This window comes from Pelobates fuscus, chromosome 4 (genome assembly GCF_036172605.1).
Source record: "Pelobates fuscus isolate aPelFus1 chromosome 4, aPelFus1.pri, whole genome shotgun sequence".
In the NCBI taxonomy this organism is placed as follows: Eukaryota; Metazoa; Chordata; class Amphibia; order Anura; family Pelobatidae; genus Pelobates; species Pelobates fuscus.
The window spans coordinates 233,895,044-233,913,476 of record NC_086320.1 but is presented as its reverse complement, the minus strand read 5'-3'; the positions used below and the strand labels follow the sequence as shown (position 1 = coordinate 233,913,476).

The 18,433-nt window shown below is 41.7% G+C and overlaps 1 protein-coding gene across 4 annotated transcripts in view; it reads right to left on the bottom strand.

The window, feature by feature from the left end:
- The window catches only part of TRIO (trio Rho guanine nucleotide exchange factor), a 297,012-nt gene extending 278,911 nt beyond the window's left edge, over positions 1 to 18,101 (bottom strand). For 3 of the 4 annotated variants that reach the window (XM_063451950.1, XM_063451954.1, XM_063451955.1), the window contains exon 1: positions 17,572 to 18,101. In XM_063451950.1, the coding sequence (XP_063308020.1) occupies positions 17,572 to 17,719 (148 nt within the window). In that variant the 5' untranslated portion in view covers positions 17,720 to 18,101. Of the gene's footprint in view, positions 1 to 1,003; positions 1,070 to 17,571 lie in introns of those variants that run through there. The other variant, XM_063451953.1, reaches the window with a different exon arrangement.
- Positions 18,102 to 18,433: the final 332 nt, after the last annotated feature.

Genomic DNA, 18,433 nt, shown 5'->3' with positions numbered 1-18,433 from the left:
GAGTGCAACAATTGCCCATGCACATTACTACTGCAAGTATTGTTACACGGACAAACGTTTGTGCAAATGCTATATTTCAACTAATAGAGACTGCAGCTTAAAAATACCATACAAATAATTTGTTGAATCAGTGTGGTAAGGGATCACAAAACAATTAAAACACCAAACACTGTATACAAGTTAGAATGAGAAAGGAAAAAAAAAAAAAAAAGTATATTTTAATATGGCGTCCCAAACATGAAAAACATGCACCAGTGCTCCAAACTAAAAATCCAGAGCAAACTGTTTTATTATTCTCACTGCGACACAAACATCCTTTTATCAGTAACGAATCAGTCTTTTCTCAGGTATCCCACAGCTCCACTAGTACTAACAGCGTTGCATGCTTCCTATCTCAGTGATTCCCTGTGTGATGCAAGTTTAAAATATATATATATATATATATTATAGATATAGCAGTCGATGCACAGAGGAAAATTCCTCCTCATACAAAGCAGCATAGATTAAGATATATATATATATATATACATATATACACACACACACACACACACACATATATATATATATATATATATATATATATACACATATACACACGTTAAATGTATTTTGCAATAGAAAGAAAAAAATAATTTACAGTCTACAATGCTTATTGGACACATACTAAATACTTTCACTCTTTATGCATATTCATTTTTGAATATAAACAATAATTAGCTTAACACACTTGCTATAATGAATCAGTTGTAAGGCCTTGGGCTGACTAATATGAACAGATACACCCCAAATAACGACTCAATCATCATGTAAACACATGCAGTAAGTAATACAGATAATGTACCAATGACGGTTGGAGTGTGCCACACAGTGAGAAAGCATAATAAAATATATAAAAATAGTAAAATAAAATGACTCTTTCCCCGCTTTAATTTAAAAATATAAATATATATTGAAAAAAATAATTTTTTAAAGGCTACATAGAACAGAAACATGAACAGACCTAGCGTTGATTCCCCTTCATCTTTCCAGCGGTGAGTCTGCATTTTCCTGATCGTCTACGAATAGATATTTACATTACGTTTACACACAAACACACAGAAACAAGGCAGTCACTCCCTCTATAAATCCAGGCTGCAGCTTAGCTACAAATGGTTCACTCCTGTGCTGATAAAGAAAATCAGAGAGCAGCCAGTAATTTAAACACTCCTTCTGTTTTAGAATGCCTAAATAGAAAGAATCAATGGCTACTGGCTCCTTCTGCCTGCTGTATCTGCTACTGGATGACTCACAGTTGGACATTTTTTTTCTGCAGGGAAAGAGTAGAGAAAAGAAATAGGAGGAGAATCGAGGGAGGGAGTAGATTTGAGCAGCAAAAGAAACACCAGATTGCCTATGGCACACGTTCTCTTCTTGAGTATGATGTCACATTGTTGCTGTGTTAATTAATGCAGCAAGCCTCCCAGAGGAAAAAAAAATAGAATCGTGTTTGATCTGCAAAGAGAAAATGCTCTCCAAATTTTGGGGTTAGGATTAATTAAAAAATTAGAATAATTGCACACAATGTTCATTTCCTAATTTCAATGTGCAAAAATAAACCTGAATATATCTCACATGTAATGGGTATTTCAACAACAAATAAAGTCACTACGACTTGTGTTTTCGATAAGCTAGTTTTGCATTTAAACTTGGAGAATACCATTAGTTCCTCTGTGCTGCCATGACAGCATCCCAAACAAGAACACAGGCAAGCGATTTAAATAAATGAATTCCTCAAACCCAAACTTCCAATGCAAAAGCAACTCCTACAAGTCACGAGCCATGTTTTCTAAAATAAAAAAACAACACCCCCCCCCCCCCCCCCAACCCAAATATAAAGAACTTACAGAAAAATGTAAATGATTCCCAGATTTGATTTAAAGAGGAAATGTCAATTCCTCAATTAAGTTTGTGTTTTTTCCCCATTTAAATGATTTTTCAGGAAAGCAAGGCAAAGTATGTAAAATAGTTAAAGGGACACTATAGTCACCTGAACAACTACAGCTTAATGTAGTTGTTCAGGTGAGATCTATAGCTCCCTGCAGGTAATCTAATGTAAACACTGTATTTTCAGAGAAAATATAGTGTTTACATTGATTGATAGGAATACCTCCAGTGGCCGTCACTCAGACGGCCACCAGAGGGACTTCCTATCATGTATGGCTCTAAAAAGGCCATGTACACGTCAGACGTATTAAAATACGTCTGACGTGTGCAGGAGAGAGAAGGCACTGTGTGTCAGCAGAGGAGAGGGGGCGGGCAAAAACCGCGAGCCGAGCTGTCAGTCAGAGAAAAGGCAGTGTTTACATTACCCTTAGGGACACCTCCAAGTGGCCAACCCTCAGATGGCCACTGGAGGTGCTTCCTGGCTCAGTGCTACACAGTAGGCAGCAGTGCCGTTCAGAGTCTCCACGCTCTGCTTGGGGACGCTGAATTTTCCTTTTAGAGATGCATTGAGTCAATGCATCTCTATGAGGAGGTGCTGATGAAACAAAACAGTGTTTGGCCCCGCCCCTTGACGATTTTACCCAATCCAATGCTTTCCCCATCTGCAATTTTGATTGTGTGACCAAAGGGGCGGGGCCAGCACCAGCAGAACCGTGCAGCACTGGAAATAAGGTGAGTTTTATTAACTTTTACACTATAGGATGAGGAATACATGTTTGTGTTCCTGACCCTATAGTGTTCCTATAAGGCCAAACGCCAAAATGTGGTATCTTTGTTTTTGTCCTAAGACCACAATAAATGTATTGATCGTTCACCCTACATTGCATAGCCTGTGGCCTTTTACCTTGGAATTTGGTATGTTTGTCTTGTATGCGTAATAGCCATCACATAAAACAAAATTGCTACACAATAGTCTATATTTAAAAAAAAAAAAACTCAGGCTACTAAGGGTATTTTGATTTTTTTTTTTTTACTCCCAATCTCTGCTATATACTGTAGTAAAAATGGGGTTTTGTTTCTGATTTGTAACATACGTATAAAAAGGCTTTTTAAATCTGTATTTTGTATACTTGATGTGTTTTGCTCCTGTACAAAACCCAATATTGTGTTCAGATACATCTGGGTACAGCGATACCCCCAATGTATGCCATAGAGTAGACACTATCCTGTGAAGCTACAGTACCATATAAAAAGGCGTGACCATTTCAGTTTTTAAAGTTATAATTTTGATTAAAAGATTTGATGGGCCCAAGTCATTTTGGGGCATTATAGCAGAGTGATTCAGTGGTTCAAATTACCCCACAAAGGTGTACCATCTGTGAAAGTAGACACTCCAGAGAATATCATATAGTATATATATTGTGCCTTAGTACGTCTTTTTTTTCACCAGTTAATTTTAAAAAGTTTGTGGAATTTTTTTTAAATGTAATTTCTTTGCACAAATGCTGCATTTTTGCTAGGTATTTTGTGTGCTACTATGAGTAAAAAAAATAAATAATAATGATCAGCTACATGTTATGTGAAACACAGTATCTTGTGAAGTTGCAGAGGCATGTAAGAGACACCATTTCAGCTTTTTGTGTGTGAATTTTCATCGATAGATTTGATGGATCCAGGTCTCATTTAAGGGCATTTTATCAGTTTGACAGCTTCAACAACCCCACGAAGGCCTTCCATTTGTGCAAGTAGACACTCCAGGGCATCACATATGGTGTATATTGTACCTAAATGTTTCACAATTTTTTCATCCATTTATGTCAAAGTTGGTAAAAAAAAAAAAAAAAAAGTGTGTATGTATATATATATATATATATATATATATATATATATATATATATATATATATATATATATATATATATATATATAGCATTTTTACTTGCACGTTGCATTTTAAAGCGGCACTGTCATGCCGAACTTACCTTTCCTCAATCTCTTCCTCTCCTCCCCCTCTCTCGGGATCTGTTATTCTTTTCTTCCTGTCTTCTTTAGTTTTCTTTAAAATCATAAGACAAAGTAGGGACTCTGTCTTATGGAGGATTCCTCCGCTTGACCAGCTCTGACCAGCGGAGGAGCAAAGTGTGCTTCATTTCCGCTGGTCAGAGCAATTTTCCCATGATCCCTAGCTTTCCTCCCAGTTCCCACAATGCTTCCTGTCAGTATTGCCGAAAGTCCTGTCACTTAGACAGAACGCCGGCAAAACTGCCGAATTGCATCCTAACAGAATGAGAAGAGTTTTTCCATTGGTGTTAGGATGCAATTCGGTACTTTGATCGTATCGGAATTTCATTCTAATGAATGAAACTCCGATCCTATTCATTGCTGTGGCTGCCTCTTGCAGCCGCTTAGTAGATAACTCCCTAATTCCCACGGTATCAGGGAGCTATCTACTAAAAGGCTGAAAGACCTGAATTGGTCTTGAAGCCAAATGTACTAATACTAAGTAAAGATTACTTAGTATTAGTAAATAATATGCCCCTACTCGCTATACCGCGAGTAGGGGCATGTCTAGTAAGCAGTGAGCAGCCTGTGGCTGCTCACTGTAAAAAAAAACAAAAAAACACCTAATAACCCCCCCCCCCCTGCGCGGGGGTTAAAGATGGGGGGGACCTACTGTCCTCCCCCCTGGCCCCCACCCCTGCGCAGTGGGTGGGGGCCCTAATAAAATAATAAGGGGGGGGACCTACTGTCCTCCCCCCCTGGCCCCCACCCCTGCGCTGTGGGTGGGGGCCCTAATAAAATAATAAGGGGGGGGGGGGACCTACTGTCCTCCCCCCCTGGCCCCCACCCCTGCGCTGTGGGTGGGGGCCCTAATAAAATAATAAGGGGGGGGGACCTACTGTCCTCCCCCCCTGGCCCCCACCCCTGCGCTGTGGGTGGGGGCCCTAATAAAATAATAAGGGGGGGGGACCTACTGTCCTCCCCCCCTGGCCCCCACCCCTGCGCTGTGGGTGGGGGCCCTAGTAAAATAATAAGGGGGGGACCTACTGTCCTCCCCCCCTGGCCCCCACCCCTGCGCGGTGGGTGGGGGCCCTAGTAAAATAATAAGGGGGGGGACCTACTGTCCTCCCCCCCTGGCCCCCACCCCTGCGCGGTGGGTGGGGGCCCTAGTAAAATAATAGGGGGGGGGGACCTACTGTCCTCCCCCCCTGGCCCCCACCCCTGCGCTGTGGGTGGGGGCCCTAGTAAAATAATAAGGGGGGGGGACCTACTGTCCTCCCCCCCTGGCCCCCACCCCTGCGCTGTGGGTGGGGGCCCTAATAAAATAATAAGGGGGGGGACCTACTGTCCTCCCCCCCCTGGCCCCCACCCCTGAGCGGTGGGTGGGGGCCCTAAATTAACCCCCCCCCCCCATCAAGGTGACTAGGGGTCCCAAGCCCCTAGTCACCCCCCCCCCACCCAAAACATTCTATCCCCTACCTACCCCCCTCACCGTAAAAATAGTGAGGGGGGAATAAAATAACTAACCTGTAAAAAAAAAAAATTAAACTTACCATTTGACGTCTTCTTTTTTCTAAATTCTTCTTTCTTCAGCCCCCAAAAAAGCCAAATAAAAATCCATCATACCCGTCGCACTTTAAAAAAAAAAAAAAAAAAAAAAAACCGAGCGCAAAAAAAAATTAATCCATGTTCACCCATGGAGGGCACGCCGCGTACTGAGCTCCGCAGGGCGGATCAAGGCTTATATAGCCTTGCCCCGCCCTGCAATTAGGCTTAGAACACACTGATTGGTTGGTTTAAGCCAATCAGAGTGCTCTGTGTCATTTTACACAGCGTGGGAAAATTCAAAAGAACTTTCCCACGCTTGTAAAATGACAGATCACTGTGATTGGATGGTTTTCAAGCCATCCAATCACAGTGCTCTGTGTCATTTTACAAGCGTGGGAAAATTCCAAAGAACTTTCCCAAGCTTGTAAAATTACACAGAGCACTGTGATTGGATGGCTTGAAAACCATCCTATCACAGTGCTCTGTGTCATTTTACAAGCGTGGGAAAGTTCTTTGGAATTTTCCCACGCTTGTAAAATGACACAGAGCACTCTGATTGGCTTAAACCAACCAATCAGTGTGTTCTAAGCCTAATTGCAGGGCGGGGCAAGGCTATATAAGCCTTGATCCGCCCTGCGGAGCTCAGTACGCGGCGTGCCCTCCATGGGTGAACATGGATTAATTTTTTTTTTGCGCTCGTTTTTTTTTTTTTTTTTTTAAAGTGCGACGGGTATGATGGATTTTTATTTGGCCTTTTTGGGGGCTGAAGAAAGAAGAATTTAGAAAAAAAGAAGACGTCAAATGGTAAGTTTAATTATTTTTTTTACAGGTTAGTTATTTTATTCCCCCCTCACTATTTTTAGGGTGAGGGGGTAGGTAGGGGTTAGAATGTTTTGGGGTGGGGGGGGGGGGGTGACTAGGGGCTTGGGACCCCTAGTCACCTTGATGGGGGGGTTCATTTAGGGCCCCCACCCACCGCTCAGGGGTGGGGGCCAGGGGGGAGGACAGTAGGTCCCCCCCCTTATTATTTTATTAGGGCCCCCACCCACCGCGCAGGGGTGGGGGCCAGGGGGGAGGACAGTAGGTCCCCCCCTATCTTTATTTAGGGCCCCCACCCACCGCGCAGGGGTGGGGGCCAGGGGGGAGGACAGTAGGTCCCCCCCCCCTATCTTTATTTAGGGCCCCCACCCAGCGCTCAGGGGTGGGGGCCAGGGGGGAGGACAGTAGGTCCCCCCCCCCTTATTATTTTATTAGGGCCCCCACCCACCGCGCAGGGGTGGGGGCCAGGGGGGGGAGGACAGTAGGTCCCCCCCCCTTATTGTTTTATTAGGGCCCCCACCCACCGCGCAGGGGTGGGGGCCGGGGGGGAGGACAGTAGGTCCCCCCCTTATTGTTTTATTAGGGCCCCCACCCACCGCGCAGGGGTGGGGGCCGGGGGGGGAGGACAGTAGGTCCCCCCCCCCCTTATTGTTTTATTAGGGCCCCCACCCACCACGCAGGAGTGGGGGCCGGGGGGAGGACAGTAGGTCCCCCCCCCTTATTGTTTTATTAGGGCCCCCACCCACCACGCAGGGGTGGGGGCCGGGGGGGAGGACAGTAGGTCCCCCCCCCTTATTATTTTATTAGTGCCCCCACCCACCGCGCAGGGGTGGGGGCCAGGACAGTAGGTCCCCCCCCCCCTTATTACCATTTATGTTTTTACAGTGAGCAGCCACAGGCTGCTCACTGTTTAGTGGACATGCCCCTACTCGCGGTATAGCGAGTAGGGGCATTGGGGAGATTTTAATCTCCCTTGTGCTATTATGGGGGTCATATTGACCCCCATAGAGTGAGGGGGGGACCTGGGGGGCTTATGAAGTGGTGGGGAGCTATGCTCCCTGCCGCTTCTATAGTTACATATTACAAGGAGGGAGCTGCACGCCGGTAGCTCCCTCCTTGTAATAAACTGAACGAACAAACTAACACTGATACACAGTGTTAGTTTGTTCGTCTGATTTTTTCTATTCATTCATTCGTCTGTCTGATGAATGAATGAATAGGTGAAATTCCCGTTCGCATGTCCAGGTGTTTCACTGGGCATGTGCGGGAATCTCACAGTCTGTCTAGTGTGGGTAGATGACGTGTCCCACAGGGACTTCACCTACCCACACAAAGATGGCGGCGCCCTGAATAAAGATCGGGGCAGAAGATACAGATTTAAAAATAGGTAATCTGGGGGGCTTAGGGGCATTTGGGGGTGACTAGGGGGTCAATTGGATGTAGTGGAGGCGGGAGGGGGGTTAAAAAAAAAACGGGATTCGGCATGACAGTGCCGCTTTAAATTTTTGGTGGATATTATGTAAATCTTATGTGTGCCACTGTAATAAAAAGATATGCTCAGCTTTTCTGAGTACAATACCCCAAAATGTATGGATTTGTCACTTATTTGTGATGTTGCAATGCCATATAAGTGAGACGTGAGAATTTCAGCTTATTAAGAGTGAATTTTCATAGATGGATTTAGCCAAGTCTCATTTTGGAGCATTCTAGCAGGTTGCTAGTTCAAACTTCCTCACAAAAGGCCTACCAGAAGACACCTCAAGATATCTCAAATGGCATAATTTGATCCTTACCATGAGGCCAGTTATTTTTGCTAGTTTGTGTTAAAAAGGCAGAAAAAAAAAAAACGCTTATTCCCACATTGAGATTTCTTGCATATTTTGCAATCCTTATGTGTGCTACAGCACTATAACATATGTATTTCAGCAATAGCCCCCTGTGTACCTTTGCAAGGCATATGTGAATGTTTAACCCCTTAAGGACACATGACATGTGTGACACGTCATGATTCCCTTTTATTCCAGAAGTTTGGTCCTTAAGGGGTTAAGGGGTAAATATGAGACCCATTTCAGTTGTATTCAAATTTTGATGCTGGGTCCATGTCCCATTTTGGAGCTTTCTGGCAGGTTGCTTGTTTAAACTACACCACAAAGGCATACCGTTTCAGTGTATCTCAAATGTCATATCATGAGGCCAAGCATACCATTTGTTCTCGTCTATACAGATGGGGGGGGGGGGGGGGGTAGGAATACAGGTTTCACACTTCTGATCTAGGTGAGAAATTAGGAAGCCGGTTTGAATCAATTTGTCACATTGTTGACTACTTCTTTGTAGGCACTCGCTATTTTAATCATTAAAATGCATAAACTGCAGTAATATTTCATATCTGCGTCTTCATAGTTTGTGGAAAAATGGGGGTACAGCAGATAGGATTCTTTGTCTAATACAAGGGAATAATAGGCTTCTTAATGATGCTCGCTAAACTGTTTTCATTCAGGAAAACTGGTGGGGTACCATGCTGATTTCCTGTCAGTAAATGATGCAGGGTTCTGGGGAAGAAAATGCTCAGCATAGAGATTGATTTGTGTTCCAATTTTCCCTAAAATATCACTCCCCAAGAACAACTGCATAAATCCCTCTGAGGTACAGCTTGACACAACAATCTGTATGCCTGGATGGTAGTCAGTAACCCAAAATTTCTTCTGGCTCCATATCCCCCCTGGTTAACTTATCTTCTGAACAAGTTAACAGACATTTCATTGATGCCTTAATAAGAGTAAAAGTTTTGATTTTCCTAAACAAACCTAATAGTCATGTGAAAAAACTATATTTTTTTAAACATTGAGCCAACATTATTTGTTCTAAAAGTGAAAGAGTTGGCATTCGCTTTCCAGAAGTTATTTTAACATACACAGGTTTGTGCATTCCCTTACCAACTTAAATTATCATTAGTGTTCCCTGCATTAAAGCACAAAACATCAATCCCACTGACAAGCTGACCTTCACTTCAAGCTAGCACATCTTCACTGTGCACTGTCAATCCATAGCTTTATAAATGATGAAATATTGATCTTAAAGGGTATCCGGAAAAGCACTAATAAAACAAATAAGTCATTTCAAGGCAATCAGGATGTACAAGAATACAACACTCAAAAATCATATTTTCAACTACCTCTGGCATACTACCAGTGTGCTAAATGAAATTATATGTATACACACACACACATATATTATATTTACTTGATCATAAAATTTGATTAAATATGATACATTTTAAAAGAGGGGAAAAAAACACAAACACAATTCTGATTAAAGACATTTGGGGACAACAATATCGTCTTCAGGTAGACAAACATCACCCAAGTATTGTGCAAGTGAAAATTGCTCCTCGGTGTATCGAATCTTCAGCTGACATTCTTAGTCTAACACCCTCACCTGCTGGAAGAAGGGAAAAAAGGAGAGATGCTTTCTACAGGATCTCCTAGCACCATAAGAACCCCATTGAAATATAGTTATGTTGCCTGGAGTGTTCTATTAAATCGTAGTTTAGAGGCTACAAATGGTAAAGGATGTTCACATAAGATGCATGCTGGCCAATGCCCAGCACCATTGAACAATATAATTTTAAATGTAAGACATAGCTCAATGAAAAATGTTTTGACAATCATTAGATCACAACCTGGAAGAAAATAAGGCCATCTAAGCCCCATAACTATCAAATCTAAGGGTAGGAGGCAATGGTGCAAAGAGAATATTGACACTCTTGCACCCTTTTCTTTTTTTTTTTTTAAACAATGTTGGAAGAGACTGACAAAAACCCGGGTTCTCTCCAGCTGTGATATACCACATCCTTTCAATCTTTATTGGTATTACAAAGGTTACACCTCTGCATTTTCAATATCAATTTCATCCAATTTTAACAGTAGTTATAGGCTGTACATGCAGGGAACATATTACACCACACATAGCCTAGTACGGATATGCAGGTTATTCTGTCTTAACATTTCCCCTGCCAACTCTCAAAAAAGGTTTGAGTTTTTGATTGTATAACACTCAGTCTGTACTGGTAGTGTTAATGCGTTAAAGGGACACTATAGTCACCAGAACAACTACAGCTTATTTAATTTGTTCTGCTGAGTAGAATCATTACCTTAAGGCTTTTTGCTGTAAACACGGTCTTTTCAGAGAAAAAGCAGTGTTTACATTACAGCCTACTGATAACTTCACTGGCAACTCCTCAGATGGCTGTTAGAGATCCTTCCTGGGTCATGGCTGCCTAAAATGCATCCAAACATTCAGTATCTCCTCCCTCTGCATGCAGACACTGAACTTTCCTCATATGATTCACTGATTCAATTAATCTCTATGAGGAGATGCTGATTGGCCAGGGCTGTGTTTGAATCATGCTGGCTCTGCCCCTTATCTGCCTCTTTGTCAGCCTCAGCCAATCCTATGGGGAAGCACTGTGATTGGATCAGGCTACCACTTCTGATGATGTCAGCAGACTGCTTGTTTTTTTTAGGCAAACAACATGCAGAGTTACAGCTTCTGGCTTGACTACAGTAAGATTTTGCTATATTTATGGAGGCATGAGGGGCCCAGGGGGGCTAGATGGTGGTGTTAACACTATAGGGTCAGGAATACATGTTTTTTGTTCCTGACCCTATAGTGATCCTTTAAGTGAAGTCCACCATGCAAAAAGTGCATCCAATGACATGATAAAAAAAAAAACACACACACACACTAAAAGTTAAATATAACTAGGTTACTATTTAAATTAAATAATAATGATATTAAACTAACCTAATTCAGCACTAGGACAGATTCATCACTTCAGCCCTATCTACCCACTGTGAGACAAAACATAGGTAATCTCTGGCCCAATAAACGGCTTCTCAAAGCAAAGCATTGTGGACCTAAAGTGCATATGCAGCAATTGGAATCCAGTGCTGCTCTATGAAAAGCATTAGTGGTGTTTGACATCATTATGCTGTCCACATTTTAGTAAAAAGGGACATTGTGTATGCACTCAAACGCTACATTAAAATGTAGTGGTTTGGGGGCTTAGATTGGTAAGCGTTTTTTTTTTCCCCTCAATGTAGTCATTTACCAGTAATGTATATCAACAAGGCAGGTCTTAGATACAAGGAAATACAATTTTAAATCTAGAAGGCGCAATTCCCATTAGTGGACAACAGACCACAAGGCAAAATGTTAATAAGTTATTAAGGAAGCCATGACCACTTTGCATTAGTTTGCAACCTAAGCTTACCAATCTAAGTTGCAAAGTGCTCTTTAGTGATAACAGCCAGACATGTTCAACAAAAGGCCCCAAATGTTTTCACTTATTTCCAGTTTCAAAGACCAGGTCACTTGACAGTGGTGAAATGCTTGTGTTTTCATTTCAGATCCAAAGCCAAAATAGTTGAGAAAGAAATGTGATACTTTAAAGGAATTCTTTGCCCATCCCCCGACCAGCACCTATGCTCACATTCACTTCAGCAAATCCTTACCTAATGCACAGTCTCTGTTGTATAGATTGTCAAAAAGAATTTCCAAAACAGTGCGTCAATTCTACTTGGGAAAAAAAAATAAACTACACTACACAGTTAAGGCCACTAAATTTTACTTTAAAATGTACTACTGTTGGTGAATGTAAAAACAAAAAACACAAACATAATAAGGATATTTAAACCATGTTATATAAAACTCAGCAACTATCAAAGTGGTTACAAATACATTTAAAACGGGGTCTTTATAATAATACTACCTTATTATTACTATTATTTAAGAATGAGAAAATGTACTCGACTACAAGGGAAGTTATTCAGCACAGGGAGAGAAAAGAAAAAGGCTTAGACTTTGAAGATAGAACCAAAATAACCAAACTGTTTCACACTCTAATAAAAAGAGCAGAACGCAGTGACATAAAAGAGCAAAACGCAGTGACATAAAAGAGCAAAGCAATTACTGGTGAATGATTATTTTTGTAGATTTTCACTGTGTCAAACATACTTGTTACAAGCAAACTGTGATATACTGCTTAAATGTAATTTTTTAGGTTTCGTAAATGGTACTAGAAATGTGAATAATTGACAATTATTGTCATATGTGATCTTTACAAATTATCTTCAGTTTTACTCAAAACAGTCTATAATTCAGGTGACTTAAATACCCTGTAAATATTTTTTTCCCTTCACATGTCAGATCTCACAATACTATTGGGGGGAAAAAAAAACACCCAACTAACATGCTGTGGGCCCAGGTCAACTAGGAGGACTGAACTTAAAGGAACAAAGCAACACTATATCGTATTAAAAGCACTGTTTAGGTCCTCCTGTCCCGCTTAAATAGTGTTAAAATTCACTATTATTCCAGCACTGCGTGGGTATGCCGGCACTGGTCTTGACCCCTCCTCTTTGGAATCAGAATGGACAATCTCAGCCAATTAAATGCTTTTCCATAGGAAAAAAAAAGGAAGAGAGGAGGGGCGGGGCGGGGCAGAGACAAACGTTGCTATGGTCAACCAGTATTTCCTCATAGAGATGCATTGAATCAATGCATCTCTATGGGAAAAGTTCAGCACTGACCCAGGAAGCACCTTTAGTGGCCATCCGAGTGACTGCTCATGGAGGTGTCCCAAGGCAGTAGTGTAAACATTGCCTTTTCTCTGAGGTAAGCCAGTAAGTGCACTTATATATTGAATTTAGCAATATGTATGCATTATGAAATCATACACATAGAAACTGATGTCAGTATGCGTATATTAAATATTATATATATCTCAAAAAGATGAGACCAAACAATGCAATATTCCACACAGGGCAAATGGAAAAAATACTATTACGTTAGATGCTCACCCAGTCTGATTCCTCTCCTGCAACTGTCATGAGTCTAATACTATCTTTACCTTTTATTTCACTTTACCCCACTCCCTCTAGCATGTAAGCTCATTGAGCAGGGCCCTCAACCCCTCTGTTCCTGTGTGTCCAACTTGTCTGGTTACAACTACATGTCTGTGCGTCCACCTACTGTAAAGTGCTGCGGAATTTGTTTGCACTATATAAATAACATAATAATGATAATATGTATCACCTGCATATCTAGGAACTCTGTGATTGTTGAGGAAAGACGACTTCTAGAGTTTATGTGCCCAATAAGAACTTCTCAAAGGCCAACTTGAGATATGCAAGTGATGCATAACAAGTTTTTCTTTTTGCATGTGATTGTGAGGAGTTTTATTGTGTTTGATCTCACGACAATCTTATTGGTACCTGGTTTAAAACTGGAACTATGACTAATGAGTCTCTATCATTTATATATCTCACATTAACAGTAACTTTATAACAGGGCTACGGGGAGGGAGACTATGTTTTCTACAGTTCATTGCTGCTAGCTTCAGTCTTCCGCTTTATAGAAGATAAACAAACCTCTTAAGAGTCTATAATAAAAGGAAAAAAACAATGACAAGGTAAGCTTTTAAATATGTCTGTTTGGCTCCTGCATTGACAATGTGTTTGTCATCCCTTCTGTGTTCTATGAAAAGATAATGGGGGATATATTAACAGTCATTCCATGGCAAAGTTCTACAGTGAAGTCACCTTGGAAACTAAAGGAAAGTCCCTGCAGACTGTTCCGCTTTTAAAACCTCGCATCAGAATAACTATTTATACATAACACTCTATAGTTCCACATTCTGAAATCACCTGGTCCATGGAAAGCAATAACTGCAGTTTCATCTTTACATTTTGAAGCTGAAATAAAATCAACTCATGTTTCAGAAACTTTTTAAACTTTGGCTATTTATCAACATTGGGATGTTGCGTGTCATCATCCACAGATAGAGATTTAACGCCGTTAGGACATCATGGAATGTCCTCAAGCTTTGGTGTTAGCGTTACAGTTTTACTCACATTAGGAAGATCGATCCAGGTATTAGTCAATACCTAGTGCACCCTTCGGTCAATAGCGGCTATTTTGAGTGACTGTTGTATACAGCCCTTGAGCTGTATGACTGCGAGCCAGCACTCAGAGGGAGACCATGAAAATACATTGACAGGGTCTTCCTGTGCGCCATCTGCTGAAAGTGATAGTGCCAGCTGCCCAACGCCAATCACTATATAATCGGCAGATACAGGATGCTGGGCAGGAGTCTTACAGGGAGCTATCCATTTCATGCTGCAAAAGGGCACTAGATGGCAGTCACTTATAACTCTTTTAGCTGGGATATCCCTCTGCTGATATCAGCAGAGCGTATCCCTTAGGGCAGGGTTGGGGAACCTTTGGCCCTCCAGATGTTTTGGACTACATCTCCCATAATGCTCTTACAGCCATAATGCTGGCAAAGCATCAAGGGAGATGTAGTCCAAAACATCTGGAGGGCCAAAGGAAATAATGTGAGTTTTAAACTTGTATAGGGGGGCAAGCCACCTAAATGGTGGGTTTAGCACTATAGGGTCAGGAATACATGTTTGTGTTCCTGACCCTATAGTGATCCTTTAAAGGAACACTCTACTGCACAGATAATTAAAGAAAAAATCTGTTTAGCATATAGACAATTACAAACATTTAACTATGCATTTTTCCCCCATTGGGGATATTTTTATAATTTTTTAAATGCATCTCTCTTTAGATTTTGCAAGTACTCTCTAACCAAGCCAGACTTACGGTAGCTGTCCAATTACAGACTTCCCAATTCAGGTCAATTAGATGTTTTTGCCAGGCAGGTTCTCAGAGTAATGGCTTGCATCCTGTGCTTAGCTCCACTGAGCTAAACAATTAGGAAGTAAGTAACAGGACTGGTTGTCTGATTGACAGCCAAGGAGTTGTAATAAAAGGTCATTTATAAAACTAAAAATTTCTATTGAAAACTGCCGTTTTTGAAAAATGAAGGGGGGAAAAAAAAGAGCATACTCTTCCATCATAAAGCACTTTAGCAAGATCAAGTAGATGTCTGGAGTGTCCCTTTAATGTTGTGTTACGTATACATACATGATATTAAAAGAAAGCACTCTCTGTCTTGAAAGAAAAGAAAAAGTATAAAATATGTAATATGTATGGGGATACTTTAAGAGAATCCTTTAACTTACAGTGGAACCAACACAAATTCTAGGTTTTGTTTTGGTTCAGATGTTATACAACTGTATCTGTCCCTAAGGCGTTAAAATATTAAAATTTCATTTCCACTATTACAGTTGTCGGTGGTTTAACAAGGAGCTAATATAGAGAGCATACACTTAACACTGTATGAATAGAGGGCACTTGCAAATTATGTGAATTCTGGCATTGCATCTATACTACTGGACAACAAATGAACTTAGAATATCTAACATGATAGCTTTGGTCACCTGCAAAAGTGTAGACTTCAATATGACATTGTTGACTTAGCTTGGCTAAAGAATGCACCATAAAAATGGTCCAGTTGTACAAGTGTGCGCCCTCAACACAGATACCTGTGATCTGACGGTACAATATTACTAAACTGTGGATCAAATGCATATGTTGAACCCTGTGACACGTTTCCCTTCAGTAAATAAAGCCTCCACACAAAACTTGCTAGAAAATACACAAACAGAGCCTACAGCTCTACAGCACACACTCAATATAGTATACATTGGCTTATCATACAAGAAGCTAAATCACCCACTAGCACCCTCTTACCGCATGACAAAACGACAACTGTCGATATATATACACATATTTATATATATATATATTATACATTCCTTACCTTGTTATTTCCTCATTTTATTTTGCAAATTAAAAGCTTTGACAGAATGTTGATGTAACCAAATTTGGTGGCACAAACCACCAGTCTATGTTCTACTGCGAGAGACCACTACTGCTTAAACAATATATCTGAACTGCAAAATTAATATGTGATGTTGGCTTATGCGCAAGCCCCCTGTCACTACTTACAATGTGCATAAGATCTGTTCAACTGAAAAATAAAGAATTTTAAAAATAAATAGAAAATGGTCCAGTTGAAAAATATTAAATCCCAAAAAGGACTGATTTTTATCAACCTAAAAATAGCAAGTTATTTGAAAGCACTAGGTCAATATAAAAACTAAATATATCCATTAATCCAGTGTGATGTGCATCAATGTGTCATGAAAACTTAAATAGGTAGTAAGTCCTATTATCCTATTATTATTATTTGCTCTCTTTGAGAAAAGACAAATTAGGAATTCTTATTGATCCTTAGATCAAGGATGTCCATGCACCAAAACACCACTGTAACGTTCATGACATGTCAACATGCCAAAAAAAAAAAAAAAAAAAAAACTACACCTCCCTCTCCCTACATATCCAAAAATAACAGCTGGGAAGTAAAGGTGAGCTTTTGTCCAACCCTCCAAAAAAAAAAAAAATGAATATTTACAAATCACAGTAACACTATAGATAGATTTGTGTTTATCATGAAAACTATCAAACCAAACAAATACGAATTCCAAATATACTAAGAAAGTACAGCATTCTGGTAATAGATCTGAAACTCAATTTTAGCAGCTTTATAAAAAAAATCCATACATTTACAAGTTTATACAAAGCAAATCAACTAAAATGAAAAATGAGCAATAAAATAGGAAAAAAAATAGCATTGACAAAAAAAACCATGAAGAATGAAAAGAATCAGATTGAAAACCCAGCCTTTTTGTGTATTCCATCCACTCCTAATAGGTGGTTCTTTTGCCTATTGTGAGCCACACATTTGAGATTTTGCTCGTTTCATGTGGGCTAACACATTACATCATTCTGTATAACATGAATCTGACAAAGTACCTTTAGTTCCTACTGTGCACAGACTGGGCCACTATAAATTGGCAGCACTTTCCATTCAGGCCTCATTCCTGCCAACACCAACCATGACAGACACTATACCTCTCTATAATCCTGGGGTTCCCAAAACAACTCCCATGATCCTTAACCATGCTAGGAATGAATTACTATAGATGGGCTGGGGAGGTCTACCTTCTTGCAATCCCCGATTTAATTCAGTGATAAATGCACTATTTATAGGAACCCTGCAGCTACTGATCTACCGATCACAATACCGATAAATATTACCCTGTCACTGCTCCACAGAGGGACACCACCATAACCACTGAACCCGTGTGACATTCAGCCAGATCCCAGTGAGCGAGGCAGCCCTCCATGACACATGATAGGCTGGCTCCCTGCATGCACAATGTCTGCACAATGAGCTCAGCCCCCACCCGCCTGCCGGTTATAACGCGCTCCTATTACAATCCCCGATGCTCGGGCTCTGCTTACCGGATCGGTAGAAGGCGACTATGTCTGCCGAGTCTTTAGTCTCCTCCGCGCCCTCCCCGGTGTTGGCTCCGCTGCTGCCGGCGGCCGTGGCATGGCTGCTGGCGGTGTTAGCGCTGCTCCCGGAGCTGTTGGTGCTGGAGCTGCTCATGTTGTGTCCGGAGGAAGGTCCGGCCAATCACCCCCGCACACACTCCGTGTCCCCCTCTTTGTTCAGCTGGCTGCCCCCCGGAGACTGTCCTGGCCGTGCAGCCGGGCGGACATCAAACAATGGAGGCAGAGCTACAGCCCGGGCATCAGCTCCGGCATCGGCGGCTCCCGGGCGACAATCACTGCGGGCTCTCCCCAGCCAGAGCCGCACACTGCTTCCCGGCCCAGCCCCTCCTCCTCCGCCCAATCACACACCGCGCACTGCCGCCGGCGGGACCGAGCCCCACTCACCGAGCCACACTACCAGGCGGCGGCTGCGGGGAACGGGGGAGGTGGAGCCGGTGAAACACGTGAGGGCGGCCCGTAACGTGCTGCTGCTGCTAGAGGGGAGGTGGGGACTGGGGAGGATAATGGTCATCATCCCAAATCTGGCAGCTCACACTCTCGCGAGAGAAATTATACAGTAAATCCCCCTGGTAGCAATGGTAGTGATGGTATCTGTGCTGAGATTATGCCACGGACTGAATGACTGACTGAACAGGACTGGCTGACTGATAGACAGAATGACTGACTGATAGACAGAAATGTGTAATGTGTGCACAAGGTCTATGTTACTATTTCGTTTATATTCTTATTTGGTGCTGATATGAATGAGGGGCAGTTGGGTTACTGCATTTACAGATTCAGTGTTACCAAGAAAAATGAAAAATATGAG